This window comes from Eschrichtius robustus, chromosome 2 (genome assembly GCF_028021215.1).
Source record: "Eschrichtius robustus isolate mEscRob2 chromosome 2, mEscRob2.pri, whole genome shotgun sequence".
Lineage (NCBI taxonomy): Eukaryota > Metazoa > Chordata > Mammalia > Artiodactyla > Eschrichtiidae > Eschrichtius > Eschrichtius robustus.
In genome coordinates this window covers 2,648,520-2,663,253 of record NC_090825.1, presented here as the reverse complement: position 1 = coordinate 2,663,253, position 14,734 = coordinate 2,648,520, and the positions used below count along the sequence as shown (strand labels likewise).

Sequence of the window (14,734 nt, the reverse complement as noted above, 5' to 3'; positions counted from 1 at the left end):
TAGACAAAAATATATGATTTAGACAGGTTCGCTGACGCGCTATTTACAATCTGAAATCACTCTATATACAGAAGGAAAAAAAAAAAAAAAAGAAAGAAAGAAAGACAGAAGCACATGGGGGCATTTACCGAACTGATAATCGCCCGGAGCACGGTGACGGCCACCCGGGGCGGCGGGCAGAGGCCGGGCTGCCCGGACGCGAGCTCGGGCCGGACGAGCCCCTTTCTGCAGAAAGCGATGGATGGGAGTCCTTGACTTCGTTGCCAGATTTGCCCTTTACACCAGTTTGAAATATTTGTCTTGATTCCTCCCTCACCCCCTCCCTCCCGAACTTCTCCCCCCCTCCCCCCGCAAAAGTAAAAGAAGACCCTGGATCAGGCTGATGGGAGGGCTGCTAGGATCCTCGGCGTCCCCTCCTGCGGGGCCAGCGAGCTGCAGGGGAAACACAGCAAGACAAGAACACAGCGCTGTCAGTGGATGGAAGCTGGGACCCAGCATGGCCGGTGCTGCCAGCCAAGCGCCTGGGGGGCGGGGTGACCTGCCCCGCGAGGCTCCCGGCTCGGGAGAAACGGGGGGCGCACTACGCTGGCCCGGGCGCCCGGCTGGTGGACAGCGCCCAGTCCACGCTAACTGCGCGACCCCTCTGCCGCCTGCCACTGCTCAGCCTCCGGCCCCCGAATCCCCCTCACCCCTACCCAGAGGTAAACACCAACGGCACTCACTTGTCGCGCACGGGCTGGAAGGGCGACTTTAACTGCTGTGCCGGCGAGTCCGGCCTGGGGATGAGGTCTCTCTCTGCGAGGGAGGGGAAGACGCAGAGCGTTAGGGCCGAGAGACAGTGCGGGGAAGGGGTGCCGCAGAGGGGCACAGGCCTCCTCCCCGCCCCCCCGCCCCGTCGCTGGGAAGTGTCTCCAGGGAAACCTCCCCGCCTCCCCCGGGACAGGCCAGCGGGTAGAGCTCAGCTTTCTCGGGAGAGCCGGAGGGCCGTGGCCTCGCTCCTCGAATTCAGGCAGGGATTACTGCTCAACCCCGAGCTCAGCGCTCACCGCCTCGCACCCTCCGGGGCCAGTGCTCCCCTCCATTCCCAGCATCGCCCGGGCTCCGGATTACCGGCCTGGGGCAGGGCGGACGTCCCGGGGCGCTGTACCTGGGAGCGAGGGGCTGCTGCGGGACGAGGCCTTGTCGCCGTGGAGCACCCCCGCGGCCACGGTGACGGGCGGCTGCGGCGGCGGCGGCGGCGGCGGCGGCGGCGGCGGCGCGGACAGGTGCGGGCCGTGGGGCGCGCCAACGCCCAGGAAGGAGCGCACATTGAGCAGCGAGCCCTGCGTGAGGAACGCGCCGTTGGTCCAGTTGGAGAACTTGCCGATGTGGCAGGTGTACAGTCCGTGGCTGGGCAGGAAGGCCGGGTGTTGCAGCGGCGCGCCCGCGGGGAGCCCGTGCGCGCCCGCATGGCCGGCGGGAGGCGGCGAGGCCTTGGGCGCGCCGTCGGGGCTGGTGGCCGTCTCGGCCAGAGACCAGATCTTGGGCTTGCTGTGCGGCGCGCCCTGCAGGCCGCCCGCCGCGGCGCCCGGACTCAGCAGGCGCGTGCTGCCGGGCTCCGGGACCTCCTTGGCCAGGCCCAGGGGGGAGTCTTGGGGCTTGAACGTGTCGGCGGCCGCCAGCGGCGAGCCCTGGTCCCGGGCGAGGGCGGCGGGCGGGGCGGGCGCGCGCGGTGCCTCGGCTTTGTCCTCGTCATCCTCGTTGCTCTGGTCGCCGTCGTGCTCGTCGATCTTGTCGATGTCGATGCTCTCCAGGTCGATCTCCTCGTCGTCCTCTACCTTCTCAGGGTCCCCCTCGGTATCGCTTCCGAAGAGAGCGCCGTCCTCCTGGTCCTTGCTGCGCGCGCCCCACGTCACCTTGTTCTCCTTCTTGAGGCGCCGGCGCGCGTTGGCGAACCAGGTGGAGACCTGCGTGAGGGTCATCTTGGTGATGATGGCCAGCATGATCTTCTCGCCCTTGGTGGGGTAGGGGTTCTTGCGGTGCTCGTTGAGCCAGGCCTTGAGCGTGCTGGTGCTCTCGCGCGTGGCGTTCTTGGGCCTCCCGGGATCCCCGTACTGGAACTGCCCGTAGGGGTAATAGGCCGGCGCCGTGTGGGCGGCGAAGGTGGCGGGGTGCACCCCGGGGTTGTCCTTGAGCTCGTACTGTGAACCCTGCAGCCACAAGGCCCAGCGAGGGAGTAGAGAGAAAGCAGGGGGAAGAGAGAGAGAGAGAGAGAGGGAGATGAGTCCCCAAAACTGGCAAAGTGGGAGGCAGACGCTCCAGCCGGCACCAGAATAGGAAGCTTGGTCCTAATGCGCCACCCGGGTTGGAAGAGGGGGTCAGACCACAAGCTGCCTCCAGAAACTGCCCTTCCACCAATCATGGAGATATTTTTGTCACTCAAGAAAAGTTGCAGAATCCTAGAATCTCTAGAAGACCACAGCGGGAGCCGCAGCCCCTAGGATTTCCCTAGGCCGCCCGCAGGGCCCCCAGCCCCACCTCCCAAAACAACTCCAGAAGCCCGGGTGTCCAAGTTTATCTCACACTCGCTAGAGGGGAAAACCTTTTAACCAGGCTGATAAAACAGTTTCTCCAAACGTAGAGAACCAAGAGCCCAGGCCCCCTCCCTTTGACCCTGAGGGGGTCAAACAAAATAAACCATCCTGGGTTTTCTGAGAGTCCAAATCCACCAGCAATTTAAAATGAAAGCACACTCCTTTTAGCTCCCAAATTAACCTGCATAGAATGGCTCGCCCGCCCCGCACTTAAAGGTCTACAGTGGGCGACAGGTAATTTAAAATTTTAATCCTGGCCATCATCAACAACAATAACAAAAACACCATGTGTTTTTTTTAAATACAAAAAGAGGGTTTATCCGGTAAAACATTAACGGGAGGGCCCGGAGCACCAACTGCGCGGAGCAGAACTGTTTCCTAGGCCTCTGCTCAGAGACTTTATCTCTCAAGTTTGACTTTGATCAGGAGCAAGCAAGCACAAACTGTTTGCAAGGCATTTAGAGGCCGTGATTTATTTGCAATCAATATTCGTTTTATCATCGGTAGTAAAACACCGCAAGTCAAATTATCCCATCAGGTTTTTTGGTAAATAACATTTTATCTTTCCAACAACCTCATTAGGCCTCATTATTACCATAAATTGCCCAGACAGACATTCACTCACAATTTTATCTTTTGGACTTCCAAATCCTCAACCGTAAAGGCTTGGAAACCTAGACCTAGAATTTGGGTTTCGATTTAGTCTTCCTTTCCAGGAACCATCAGGAGACCGGGAGGAAACACATGCACACACGTACATCTACCTTTGGGGGCGGGGTGGTTGGATTTCTACATAGTTTCCCCTCCGTAAAAGAGAAAAAAAAACAAGCATCTCCCTTCCCAACCTCACTACAATGGGAGCAGATCCTCACCATAGAGGCCCCCCTCCCCTACAAACGCACGCGGGTTTCCCAACTGGCACACATCTGTATTCAAAATTTCTGTAAAAAAAATTATAATCCTCCATGTAAAAATTGTTGAGTTGTTGTGTTAGCAGAGGGGGGACCCGGGACTCTGGAGAAAGTTGCAAAAAGCCGAAGATTTCTTTGACTAATTAGTTCAGTGGTCGAGGCCCAGAGACAAGATTTCTCCGGCCAGATTTCGTTTTTGCCTAATCTTTGCAAAATGTACTTTGCACTTTTCTAATTATTTTGGTTGTAACTGTAAGGAAGACATTTCGGCCTCGTCTCTGCTGGGAATTCTTTTTGAAAGGATACCTTGTAAATCTCTCAACGCTTCCCCCTGCATCCCGGCCGCCAGAACAAAATGGGAGCTGATCTTTTTTGATAGCAAGCGATCTGAAAGGCAGCTGGGGCCGCTGTCAGAGAAATAGGCTTTCTTTTCAAAACTACAAGAAAAGTTACAGGAAAACACACCGGCCGCTTTGCTCCTTTACTATTGTCGGGTATGTATTTCCTGTCTCTTCTTTTCGGAGTGGGGAGACGTGGCGGGGGTGTGTGGGTGGGCGGGGGGGTGTCCTCGCAAATTGCGTGACCCCGCGGGCAGCAGTGCAGGAGGGGTCTGCCTCCCCGACCCGCGCGCCCGGCGAGCCATTCCCAGCAGCCCGAAGTTTAAGGCAGACTTTGCAGTCAGACCTAGGAAAATGGACCCTCTAGATCAACGGCCCCGCGGAGCATGAAATTTGCAGCCCCCGACTTCTCCATCTGACACCCACTGGGGCAGGAGCCTAAGAGGACAGCATTTATTTTAAGCCCAGGGACATCGGTCTCTTCAATCCTCCATTATGCAACGCAGGAAGAAAAGTGCTTTTCTTTCAGTGCAAATGAAATGAAAACTTTGGCAACTTACGAAAGTCAAAGCAAACACCGTTTCAGATGCCAACAATTATTTCGCCTTCATTTTTTTGTTTAATTTCAAATTTGCGCTCAGGCCTCTAAGAGACTCCTCGGCCCGTCCGATCTCCATTGTTAGGCTTATTTTGACCGCCTCTACTACGCTTTAAAGGGTTCAGATACAACTGCACGAGCCCTGCCAAAGAGGGAGAAAATCGAGTCTCCCTGGCTCAGCCCAAACGCTGAAACGGTCGCGCCATTGGGGCCCGCGGGCCGGGAAGGGGCGTCCGGGCAAACCGGGCCGAGCCCCCCCCGCCGCCACCAAGCCAGGGGCGCCGGGCGAGATTGGCCCCGACCTCCAGCGCCGGCCGCGCGCCCCGGGCCTGCTCCCGCGGCCTGCCGACTCCCAGCGAGACCCCCTGAGCAGCCCAAGCCTCCCACCTCCCCGCTTCCTCGGGCCCGTGGCGGGGCCGCTCCCGGCCGGCCTCTTTGAGCGCCCGCGGCCACCACCTCCTCGGCCCCGCCGGCAGGGCCGATCTGGCGCCCGCTCTCGCCTCCTGCGCCCCGCGCCGCCCCGGGACCCGGGACCCGGGACCCGGGACCCGGGCGGCGTGCGGGGCGCCGAGCAGGCCAGGCTCACTCACCATCTGCGAGAAGAGGCTGAGGTCCGCGGCGTAGGGCAGGAAGGCGCTGTAGTTGGGCGCGCCCGCGTACGGGCCGGCCGCCGCGTACATGCCCAGCACCGAGGTGACGGCGGCCGCGCCCGCGCCCGCGCCCAGCTCCGCCGCCCCGGGCCGGCCCGACGAGGCGGCGGCGGCGGCCGCGGCAGCCGCGGCCAGCACTCCCGGGCGCTCGCCGCCGTAGGCGCCGGGCCCCGCGGCGCTCAGGTACTGCGGGTAGCCCAGCTGCGGGAAGGACATGTCCGCGGACTCGGTGGCGGCGGCGGCGGCGGCGGCGGCGGCGGCGGCGGCGGGCAAGTATTAAAGGGGCGGGGGGGGGAGCGCAGGGGGCGGGGGAGGCGCGGTTTGGGGAGCGGGCCGCCGGCCGGGCGCGCTCGGGCCGGCCCGGAGGCGGGGGCCGGTGGCTGCTCCTCGGCCGGGTGCTCGCTGGCGCCCGGCTCCCGCCTGCGCCCGGATCCGCGATCGCGCGCCGACTGCGGCGGCCGCCCTCCGCTCCGCGGCGGGGCTTTCAGACACAATTTGAAGTTGATGCTTTGATTGGCATCCCCTTGAGCGCTGGCCCCGCCCCCGGCTCCCCTCCTGCCCCCTCCCTGCCTCCCGCCCGCCCTCGCCGGCTGCTCCCGCCCCTCCCGGCGAGCACGTGGTGCCCAGCGCCGGCCGGGCCACCTCCGCCCGCGGTGGCCGCGCGAGCGGCCGGGCAGCGGGTGCGGGCCCGCAGGCCGCGGGCTCCTTCGCCGCCGGCCCCCGGGGCTGTCTGACAACCTGTCGACGCCGGTTTACAGCTGTCGGACACCGCAGCTGGCGGTTTCGCAGCCGAGGTGTGTCTTGCTTGCTCACAAAAAACACCTCGGCGCCTGCTTTTCCACCGTTGGGGCGACGGGGAAGGGGCGGGCGGGAGCGCGATGACAGCCGGCGGGGAGCGGCCTCTCCTCCGATGTCCAGGCTGCCGTTGGCTCCCCCGGTCATCTTTGGCGGAAGTGCCACTAAACCGGCGTGGCGTGACACCCCGACGCGGGCGTGGCGTCCCCGTGGCCCCCACTAGGTATTAACAGGTCATCTGGCAGGGGCTAGGCTGGCCTCGCTGCACTTGGAGAAGCGGGAAGCGGCCGAACCCTGCAGGCTTTTCCAATTGTGAAAACTTTGAGAAAGGGCAACCCCAGCTGGGAAGCCACTAGCTTGGGGGAAGCTGATGGTCGGTTCCTGGGGGTGAGGCGAAGGACCACTTTTCTTTTCGGAGAAAGGACCACTGCGGCCGGGAGGGAAGCAATCCGCCCCCACCCCGGCGATGGGAGAAGCCAGCGCGGCCTGGACCCCCCTCGTTTGTCCACTAGGTGAGCAAAGGCAGGAAGTAAACTTGTGTGGAGCGCGCCGGCCCGAGGCGGCGCCGCGACCAGGCCGGGGACCGGGCTTCCCTCTCCTCCTCCCGCCAGAAGAGCGGCGAGCGACCCGGCCGGGCAGAGCGCGCGCTGGGGGGTGGCTCCGGATTGCCTGGGGTCCTGTGGGGCTGGGGCGCAGACGCCGAGGGCAAGGTCCTCCTCGCCTCCCTGTGCCCTGGACCTCTTGGGCAGGCCGCTTCTGCGCTGCGCTCAATGGCTTGGTCCTGGAGGCCGGGTGGGGAGCGCACCCAGGGTACCTGCCTGGCCTCCCGGGGCCGCTTTGCGCTCCATCTCCTAAGCAGCAGCCGGCGCCAGGCGTGTACTCCCTGCTGCTGCGTTCGGGCACGCGGAACCCGGCAGGAATTTCATCCAGGGACCTGGGTGGCGGCCTCGTTTGGGGCAACAGAACAGAGGCCATGCCCCCAGAATGCTGTGATGCTGGTGACCTGGGCCACCTGTACCCTGGACACCGACCCGATCACCATCCTCTAGTTCCCTATTCCAGAGGCCCCAACCTGCTAGGTCCAAGGACTCCCCGAGCATCAGGAAGGATCCCGTTTCCCCCATCTGGGGACCTGAGGACAGTCACAGAGCCACCGCCTATAATTAGCGACAATAACGCCCGTAATAGTAATTACTAATTACCAGCTGTGTAATCAGGCTTTATTTTCTGTGTTCAGAGTCAGGCTTTCTTCCTGTTCATACCGTCCTCCCTCTTCTCCAACACCTACCCCCACCCCACTAACCAGCCCCTGCTCACGCCAGAAACCCCATGCAACTGCCTGGGCTCCTTTCCTTCAAAGGAGGAAAGCTTCCTTTGACAGCTTCTGGGGGGCCACAGGTGGTCAGTCCTGCTCTGGGAAGTCCCTAACCGCAGCTTCCTCCTGCTGCCCAGCCCACCACCCTGCACTCCCCAGCTCCCTCTTCCCCAACTCCCTCTCCCCAAAACAAACAAACCGGCCAGCCCCACCACTGTCCTGTTTAGCAAACTTCAGTGTCACATTTCAGGGTGACAGGCAAATACAGGTGAGATAAGCCCTCTTGTGTGACTTGGAGAACCAGGTGGAACGTAAGCCCAGAGAAAATCCTCGGTGTCAAGATTCAGCCACAGGGATGAATCACCTGCCCACCTCCTACCTGCAACAGCCCACCTTGACTCCCATCATGCTGTAACCCTCACAACCTGGGGGGAGATGGAGGGAGACAGGGCAGCAGTCTTTGTCCTGACCCTCAACCAGCCCAGCAGTGCCACCCGCTGTGCCTGGTCTGTACCACCTCCTTTCTGGTCATGAAGTGATTGTTGGCTCCTGAAGGCACCTGGGAGGTGAGTGGGAATGGCGCACCAGAAATGGTGCCTGAGGATTAGGAGGTGATGGGGGAACTGGTACTAGAAAGGCCTGTGGCCTTGCCCCCAGGGAGCCCTGGAGAGGTGCCTGTGGCCTTTCTCTTTCCCTGAGGGCCAGGTGCTGGGATCCTAATGGAGCTTGGCAACCACCACTCCCCATCTCTTCCCTTCTTTCTCCTTGGCCCTTTACCCCAAAACTTGCACGTGGAAAACTAGGAAGCAACGTCGACAAAAATAAAAATTAAAAAAAGAAGAAATCTGCCTCCCATCATGGAGAGGGGGAGGGGCAGAGAAAGATCTAGAGACTTGCTGGCTCGACGTCTTCCCGCCAGCCCTCTACTCATTTTTATCATCAAGTGAAGGAGGGCCCAGGAAGGCCCAGGGTGCCTGAGCCAAGAGAACAGGCCCTGTGCCCGAACCTCGGGCTGACTTAAATAACCGCCTAATGGATCCAGAACTTTCCCCAAAGAGGCCGGCCCAGTGCACCACCTAAGCCCTTCTGACGTCCAGGGCTGTCACTCTGGTGGCCCGAAAGGCGCGGGGTCAAGAAACGGACCAGCCTGGTCCTGCGCCCGGACCCGCGGGCACCGGAGGGGTACGCAGGCTGCGGGGCTTCGGCCGCCCCGCCGTTGAAAACCGACGGTCCGGAGCCCTGCTGCTCTGGATGGGTGACTGGGGAGAGACCCGCTTCTCAGATCTTCAGCCCCCGTCCCCGCCTCGCAAGGGGTTGCTCAGGCAGGCCCGGCCACTGGTCTGGAAGTCTCGCCGGCCAGAGCGTTCCCCGACCCTGTCGCCACCGGTCTTCACTGAGCCGGAGGCAGGGCCTGGGAGCGGTGCAAAGCCAGACCTAGGGGTCGCTGCGCGGCCGAAGTGGAGCTCCGCCCGGGCGGTGTCCTGGCTCGGGTCTGGGAGCCCTGTGCTGAATAAGGACCCCCAATCAGGGACCCGCGGCAGTTGGCCCCCATCGCCGGCGCGACCCCCCGGAGCTCAGCAGGGGCAGTTGCTGGGACCCTTTGTCTGGAAGGCCCGGACCCTCGGCGCGCCACAGCTGGGACGTGGGCCTCTGGGTGCACCCGTGTGTGTGTGTGTGTGTGTGTGTGTGTGTGTGTGTGTGTGTGTGCAGGGCGCTTGTGTGCAGACTCGGCTCCGGAGGGAGGTGACTCTTGGTGGGCGGGGGAGAGAGGGCCGGGGGCTGTGTACCGGGCGGGGCGGGGGGGGGGGGGTCGGAGGGCGGAGGTACTGATGCACGGCGCGCATTTGAAACAACTCGATGGAAAGTTTACTCGCTCGTTTTCATTATTGCGGGGCGGTGCTAGTTTTCTAATAGGAGGGAATTGTTATCACCAATCTGAAAAATATCGTGTCCTTTTTGTTTCCCCAGCCCCTCGATAAAAGTTCATCCAGCTCTCTTCCCTCCCCCTGCCCCCCGCACATTTACATAAGGATGAGATTAAACCAACCAAACGGCATCCTCATTTACAATTTCATTTCTTCTGAAATAATTCTCCACCGATTTTGAAGCCTTGCTGACCCAGGTCTCTGAAGAGAAGGAGGAAGCTCGTGGGGGACCAGCCCACTCCCTGGAGCCGTCACAGACCTGCCTTTGGCGCCGAGAACCGGGCGACGCAGACCCGACTCGGGGATGCAGCGGTCGTCGCCTTGGCCTCATCGCCTGCCTTTCAAAATGGCCATTATTTACTTTGCAGATGCCAGGGCTACAGCGCTGGGCCGCAGCTCGGTGGCAGGGCGGGGCGGCCTGACCCTGGTCCGCGCCCCGCGACTGCGGCCCATCCACCCGCCCCGAAGCTCGCACCCTGATTTATGAGTCTTGTTAAACACTCATTTAAGACTTAGTTTCTCCAGCGAGATCCAGCCAGAAAGCCACCCCGCTCGGCGACAGCGAGGCGAGTGTCAAACAGTCCCGGGCAGTTGAGACCCTCTCCGGAGCGCCCAGCTGTAACCCGGGCCCCCATAGGCGCCAGGCCAGGAGGTGGGTCGGGCCGGCGACTGTGATCCCGCGGCCCTCTCGACCCCGATCCCTGTGTGCCGGGCCTGCGCGCTCCTGCCGCTCCAAGCTCAGACCCACGCGGGGGCCCGACCGGGGACACCCCTGGTGCGTCCTGGCCAAGAGTAGCACCCAGCTAAAGTCCTGAACGCGCGGGACTGCGGAGACCCCGCGGCGAGACGTGCGCGCCTGGGCAGAAGTAGCCCAGGGGGGCCCGCGGAGGAGACGCCAGGAAAACCAGGGGAGCAAAACGCCCAGAGGCAAGGGACGCGGGACGGTGGCATGCTCAGGGCAGTGCCCCGCACGGTCTGCCACGCAGAACGAGTGTCTGGATGTATTGGGGGCTTGGCTCCCTGGGGCGCGGCGGGCGGGCGGGCGGGCGAAGCGCGGTCCTGCGCCCGGAGCCTCCCCAACGGCCTGCGTTTCCCAGGGTAGACAAATGGGCCACAGTGGCCCGGCCTGGAGTGTCGCGACGTCGCCGTCCCCGAGTGTCGGAGGAAGTGAATTACATGCGTGCGCACACACGTAAATATTTTATAAACCTCCCCTTAATTAACCAGATCGTTCCCGTTAGGCCTCCAATATGAGCCACGGCAGCGGTGTGCGGGTTTTCAGGGTTTATAATTTGATGTCACCAGACGGTTGCGCGGGGGCAGAGGTGCGATCGCCGTGCCAGCTGCACTTGTATTTATTTGTTTTTCTCCTGTGTTCCTGTAGGGCGCCATTATGCAGTTTTTAATTAGTTTGTGTTTGTAGTTCACCCGTCCCAAATCAATGCCATCCCGGATCACGGCGATGTAAATTCTCGCAGTACAGGTGTAGCTGCCTGCTCGGGAACACGGGGAAGCGCGTGTCTGACAAATGAAAGCCGGGCGGCCGCGCAGGCGACTGTCAGCGCTCGGCAGCCGAGAGGCGCAGATCAAAGCCATAGGGGACTTCTGCGCCCCCGGAGCGCCTCGGTGGCGGCGGCTCCTAATGCCGTTAGAGGGAGGCGGGCCGAGCACGGCGTGGGGGACAAAGTGACTTTTCATTTTGCTCGAGTCCTGGGGTCCCTGGGCCGGCGCTGGCCTCCGGCGCGCCCTGGGCATGGGGCCTAGGGGGCGCGGGGGACCCTGCGTTAGGCTCGCGCCCCGGACGCCCGGCTGTGCGCGCGTGCACGTAACTAGTGCAGGAGGTAGGTCACTGCGACTTCCTGTGCGGTTCCGCAGCCTTTCAACACAGGACCCAGAGCTAACAGCCCGAAAACCTCGGGAATCCCCAGGCAGGAGAACCTCACCTCCACCCCCAGGTCCTGTTAGTTTCTCTTCTTGAAATGACCTCTGTGCAGTGCGTGTAAATCTATTCTTCCAGCCACCAGGGAATTCTTCTAAAGCTTTTTTTATTTTTTATTTTTCGGTCGGGAATAAGAGATTGTTCATCTTTAACTAGACCACATAGAAATTATGATTCAACAGCAGTGTGTATTTAATTAGAGTAATCTCACTTGAATTTAATTACCTAGTGAATTATTTGTTTAAAAGGTAGAACGTCTTGTTTGCCAAGTGCAGTGCAGACCTCTGATAAGACCTTGCGTTATAAGGACATTACAGTTTAAAAGCAGTCATGTATTAAGGCTTATATTTTAACTCTTTGAGTGTGTAACTGCTACTGTACCACTCAAACACAGACTACCATCATCGCGGGAAGGATGTGGGGAGGGCAGAGGCGTCCTATTAGCCAAGCAGAGGTTCTTTTCTGTCATGTGCACATGTCCCCTTTGAAATTAATATCCTCCAACGTTTCCTCATACAAGTCTATTTTTAAACTTATTTAATTTTTTTCTTTCAGTAGCGTTTTTTTTTTTTTGTTCCCTGGTGCCAGATGACAGGTGCCTATTAGAAGACTCATTTTATGATTAGTATTTACAATGAAGTGTTGCATCCTTCAGGAAAACTCCAGCCCAGCTCCTCTGGGCCCCTGAGGCATCCACACTAGCTGCAGGAAGGCTTTCTGGGGTCATCAAAGTTTAGAGGAAGGGAAGCTACAATGGCCCAGACTATGATCTTATTAATGCTTAATTCCTAAATTATGGAAGGATTTCATTCTCTCTTGCTTTGCAAAAAGCAAGAGCAAATAATTCCAAGCCGTGCCAGCCTTTCTGATGGGCTCTGAAGTTGACTTGTCTCTGGCTAACTGTAACACTGGATGCAGCTCATACAAAGTTCATGACTGGGGTCGTTGGGGAGGAGTGTGACCTGCTGGAAATCTAACAGGATGGCTGTTTTCTGTGGTCAAGTTGCTGCAGCATCAGACTGCTTCGTTTCCTACTCTACCCTGTGTGATGGACAGAATTTTCTGTCCCTGTGTCGTGGAATTTCAGCAGAGAAATGTATACATGGGATGGGGGGTGGGTGGCCCAGAGAGTGTTTCACCCTCTCACTAAAGAGAGAATAGGAAAGAAGAACATATCAAATCCACTTGGTTGAATTCCACTGTTATTTTCATTAATGGCTCATTAATCAAATATTTACTTTAATTGCAGGTTTGAGCAATATTCTCACATAAATATTAAATATTAATAATATAGTGTTCAACTAAGTAGGAATGGGCTTAAAAGAAAAATACAAGATTTTGATAAGAATTATTAATTTGGGTTTTGTTTTGTTTTAGAGTCCCTGATTTTTATCATAGCTGTGCATTTTAAAATTGATGCTTTAACAACCAATAGTGGTTAAATTATAATATAAACTTAATCATATTAAATTATGGCTACAGTAGCATCTTTCTTCTTAAGAAACAAATCTACATGAATACCTATTTTCAACTTAGTTATAAATTTACTTCACATATTCTTCCAAATAACAGCTGACAATAACAACCAGAAAGGAAACGAGATAATAGCTTAGGGATGATAATACATTTCTTAGATCTGAGTAAATCCAAAGATGATTTTCTAGTAAAACCCTCAAAGAAAATGTTATGTGAGGGATAGAAGAAGGGAAATACTAAATGGCATATTTATGTTGGGCTCTTCCAAAAATGTTTGAAATTTAGACCAAATAGTTTACTATCTCCCATGTGTCCCTCTCAGCCCTTAATCACTTATATTATTAAAGATAAAACCTACCTAAAAGAAATACCTTTTTAAAATACCAATTGATAAATACAGGCCCACACAACATCCTAGGTAGAAAGTTTCATCTTCCATACATAATGTGTGGAGTGGAAGTCACTGGTTGATAGGTTAAAATCTGTTCATTTAAGGGGCATCCATTTAACTAAAATGCCCCACAGAGGACTCTTTGGGAGTTCAGGAGACAGTTTCTTGAAGTTCTGAAGATATGCAGAGTCCACCAGCATCTTCCAGGACCATTCTCATAGAAGAACAAAGTTGGGGGTATGAGACGGGTCTAAGGGGAGAAAGCTAAAATATCCCTAGACCAAGGTGTCCCTCATCTGCTTTTGCGCAGACGTCATCTCACACTCTAAGGTCACCCAGGGCTGTCTCCAGAGCTGCTCCAGAGTTCAGAGTGTTCTGCTGGAGCTCTGCCAGATCCATCCCTCCTTTGCCCATGCAAGAAAAACTGCACAGAGAAGCCTCAGGCCTCTCGACTTTATATCATCTTTGGGGGTGTTGAGTGAGTATGGATGGAAGGTGGGAATGATGTGCACAGAGATAGAAGAAGTAGAGGAGGGAAGGTTTTCTTCTCCCAGACACACTTCCAGAGGATCCTTTGACCCAAAGGACATGACACGCCCATGACCAAGGAGAAGGCCACTCTGGGCAAAGCCCCGAGTCAGGACACTTCCCTTCTCTAACCTCTGAATGCGTGCCCTTCCCAAGGCCCTGGTCTCAGAGGCCCTCCTAATGCTCTCCTGCTGAGGAACGTTGCCAAAATGTACTGTCTATGCCACCTACTCCAGGCTCCGGGGCTCCCTCCACCCTCCAGTGGAAACACACATGGCCTGTGGTCCACCCTCTTGGGAATAAGTGGCTGGAAGGCTCTTCATAGCTCCTGATTAGACCTAGGATGGCTGTGAATGGACAGAGGTAGGTGACCTTAACCTCTTTTGCAGGGAATATTACATTTTAATAGAGGACCATCCATGCATTGACCCAAAGCTCCTAGGAGAGATCCACACTCTGGATGGAGGACTGTGGGGGGAAGAGTGGTCCTTCCCAATCACTCTTTGAAGAAAAGAAGGATTAACACCCTCTTGGGCAATGATTGCCGCTTCTCAGATGCAGCTGATGGCAGAACCAAGTTTGAAAGAGACCTTCAGAATCCTGCCATCTGTCTTAGGCTGCTCCGGCTGCCATAACATAATACCACAGCCTGGGTGGTTTCGAAAAGGGTAATGTGTTTTCTCACAGTTCTGGAGGCTGGAAGTCCAAGATCAAGGTGTCAGCGGGTTTGGTTTCTCCCTCCCTGGCTTGGAGACAGCTTCCTTTCTGTGTCCTCACGTGGCCTTTTCTCTGTGCCTGGGTATTCCTGGTGTCCTCTGTGTGTCCAGATTTTTCTCTTTAAGGATACCAGTCAGACTGGATTAGGCCCACTCAAATGAGCTCATTTTAACAGAAACACATCTTTAAAACCCCATTTCCAAATACAGTCACATTCTGAGGTGCTAGGAGTTAGGCATTTTAGGGGGACACAATTCAGCCCAGAACACCATCCATAGCCACCTGTCCCTGCCGCAACTCCAAACAGCATCAGGGTTTATTAGCTGAAGCTGCATTCATTTCTGACGTTGCAATACATCCTTCAGTTTGGGGGCAGAAAAATATTAAAGAAGCTCCAGAGTTTTCCCTTCTTCAATTTTGTAGACAACAAGGGTGTCTCCATTAAAACCAAAAGTGTGTAATGTTCAGGAGGGTAGTATATTCCCTGTATGAACACTTTCAGGTGTCGGTTATTATCAGAGGTTGAAATCTCCCACCCTGTTCGTTTCAAGTCTAAAAGGACTTTCCAGTTTACATGG

General features: G+C 57.2%; 1 protein-coding gene across 1 annotated transcript; it reads right to left on the bottom strand.

The window, feature by feature from the left end:
* Positions 1 to 327: 327 nt before the first annotated feature.
* Positions 328 to 5,577, bottom strand: IRX1 (iroquois homeobox 1). The gene is made up of 4 exons (XM_068531831.1): positions 5,011 to 5,577; positions 1,148 to 2,189; positions 723 to 795; positions 328 to 432 (listed from the first exon to the last, which is right to left on the bottom strand). The coding sequence occupies exons 1-4, from the start codon at positions 5,284 to 5,286 to the stop codon at positions 375 to 377; spliced, it is 1,449 nt and encodes a 482-aa protein (XP_068387932.1). The 5' UTR covers positions 5,287 to 5,577; the 3' UTR covers positions 328 to 374.
* Positions 5,578 to 14,734: the final 9,157 nt, after the last annotated feature.

Coding starts and splice junctions, on each gene's coding strand:
- IRX1 (XM_068531831.1), bottom strand. CDS start 5,286: ATGTCCTTCCCGCAGCTGGGCTACCCGCAGTACCTGAGCGCCGCGGGG. Junction 2,190..5,010: donor TCAGCCTCTTCTCGCAGATG/GTGAGTGAGCCT, acceptor TTGTGGCTGCAG/GGTTCACAGTACGAGCTCAA. Junction 433..722: donor TTCCAGCCCGTGCGCGACAA/GTGAGTGCCGTT, acceptor TTTCCCCTGCAG/CTCGCTGGCCCCGCAGGAGG.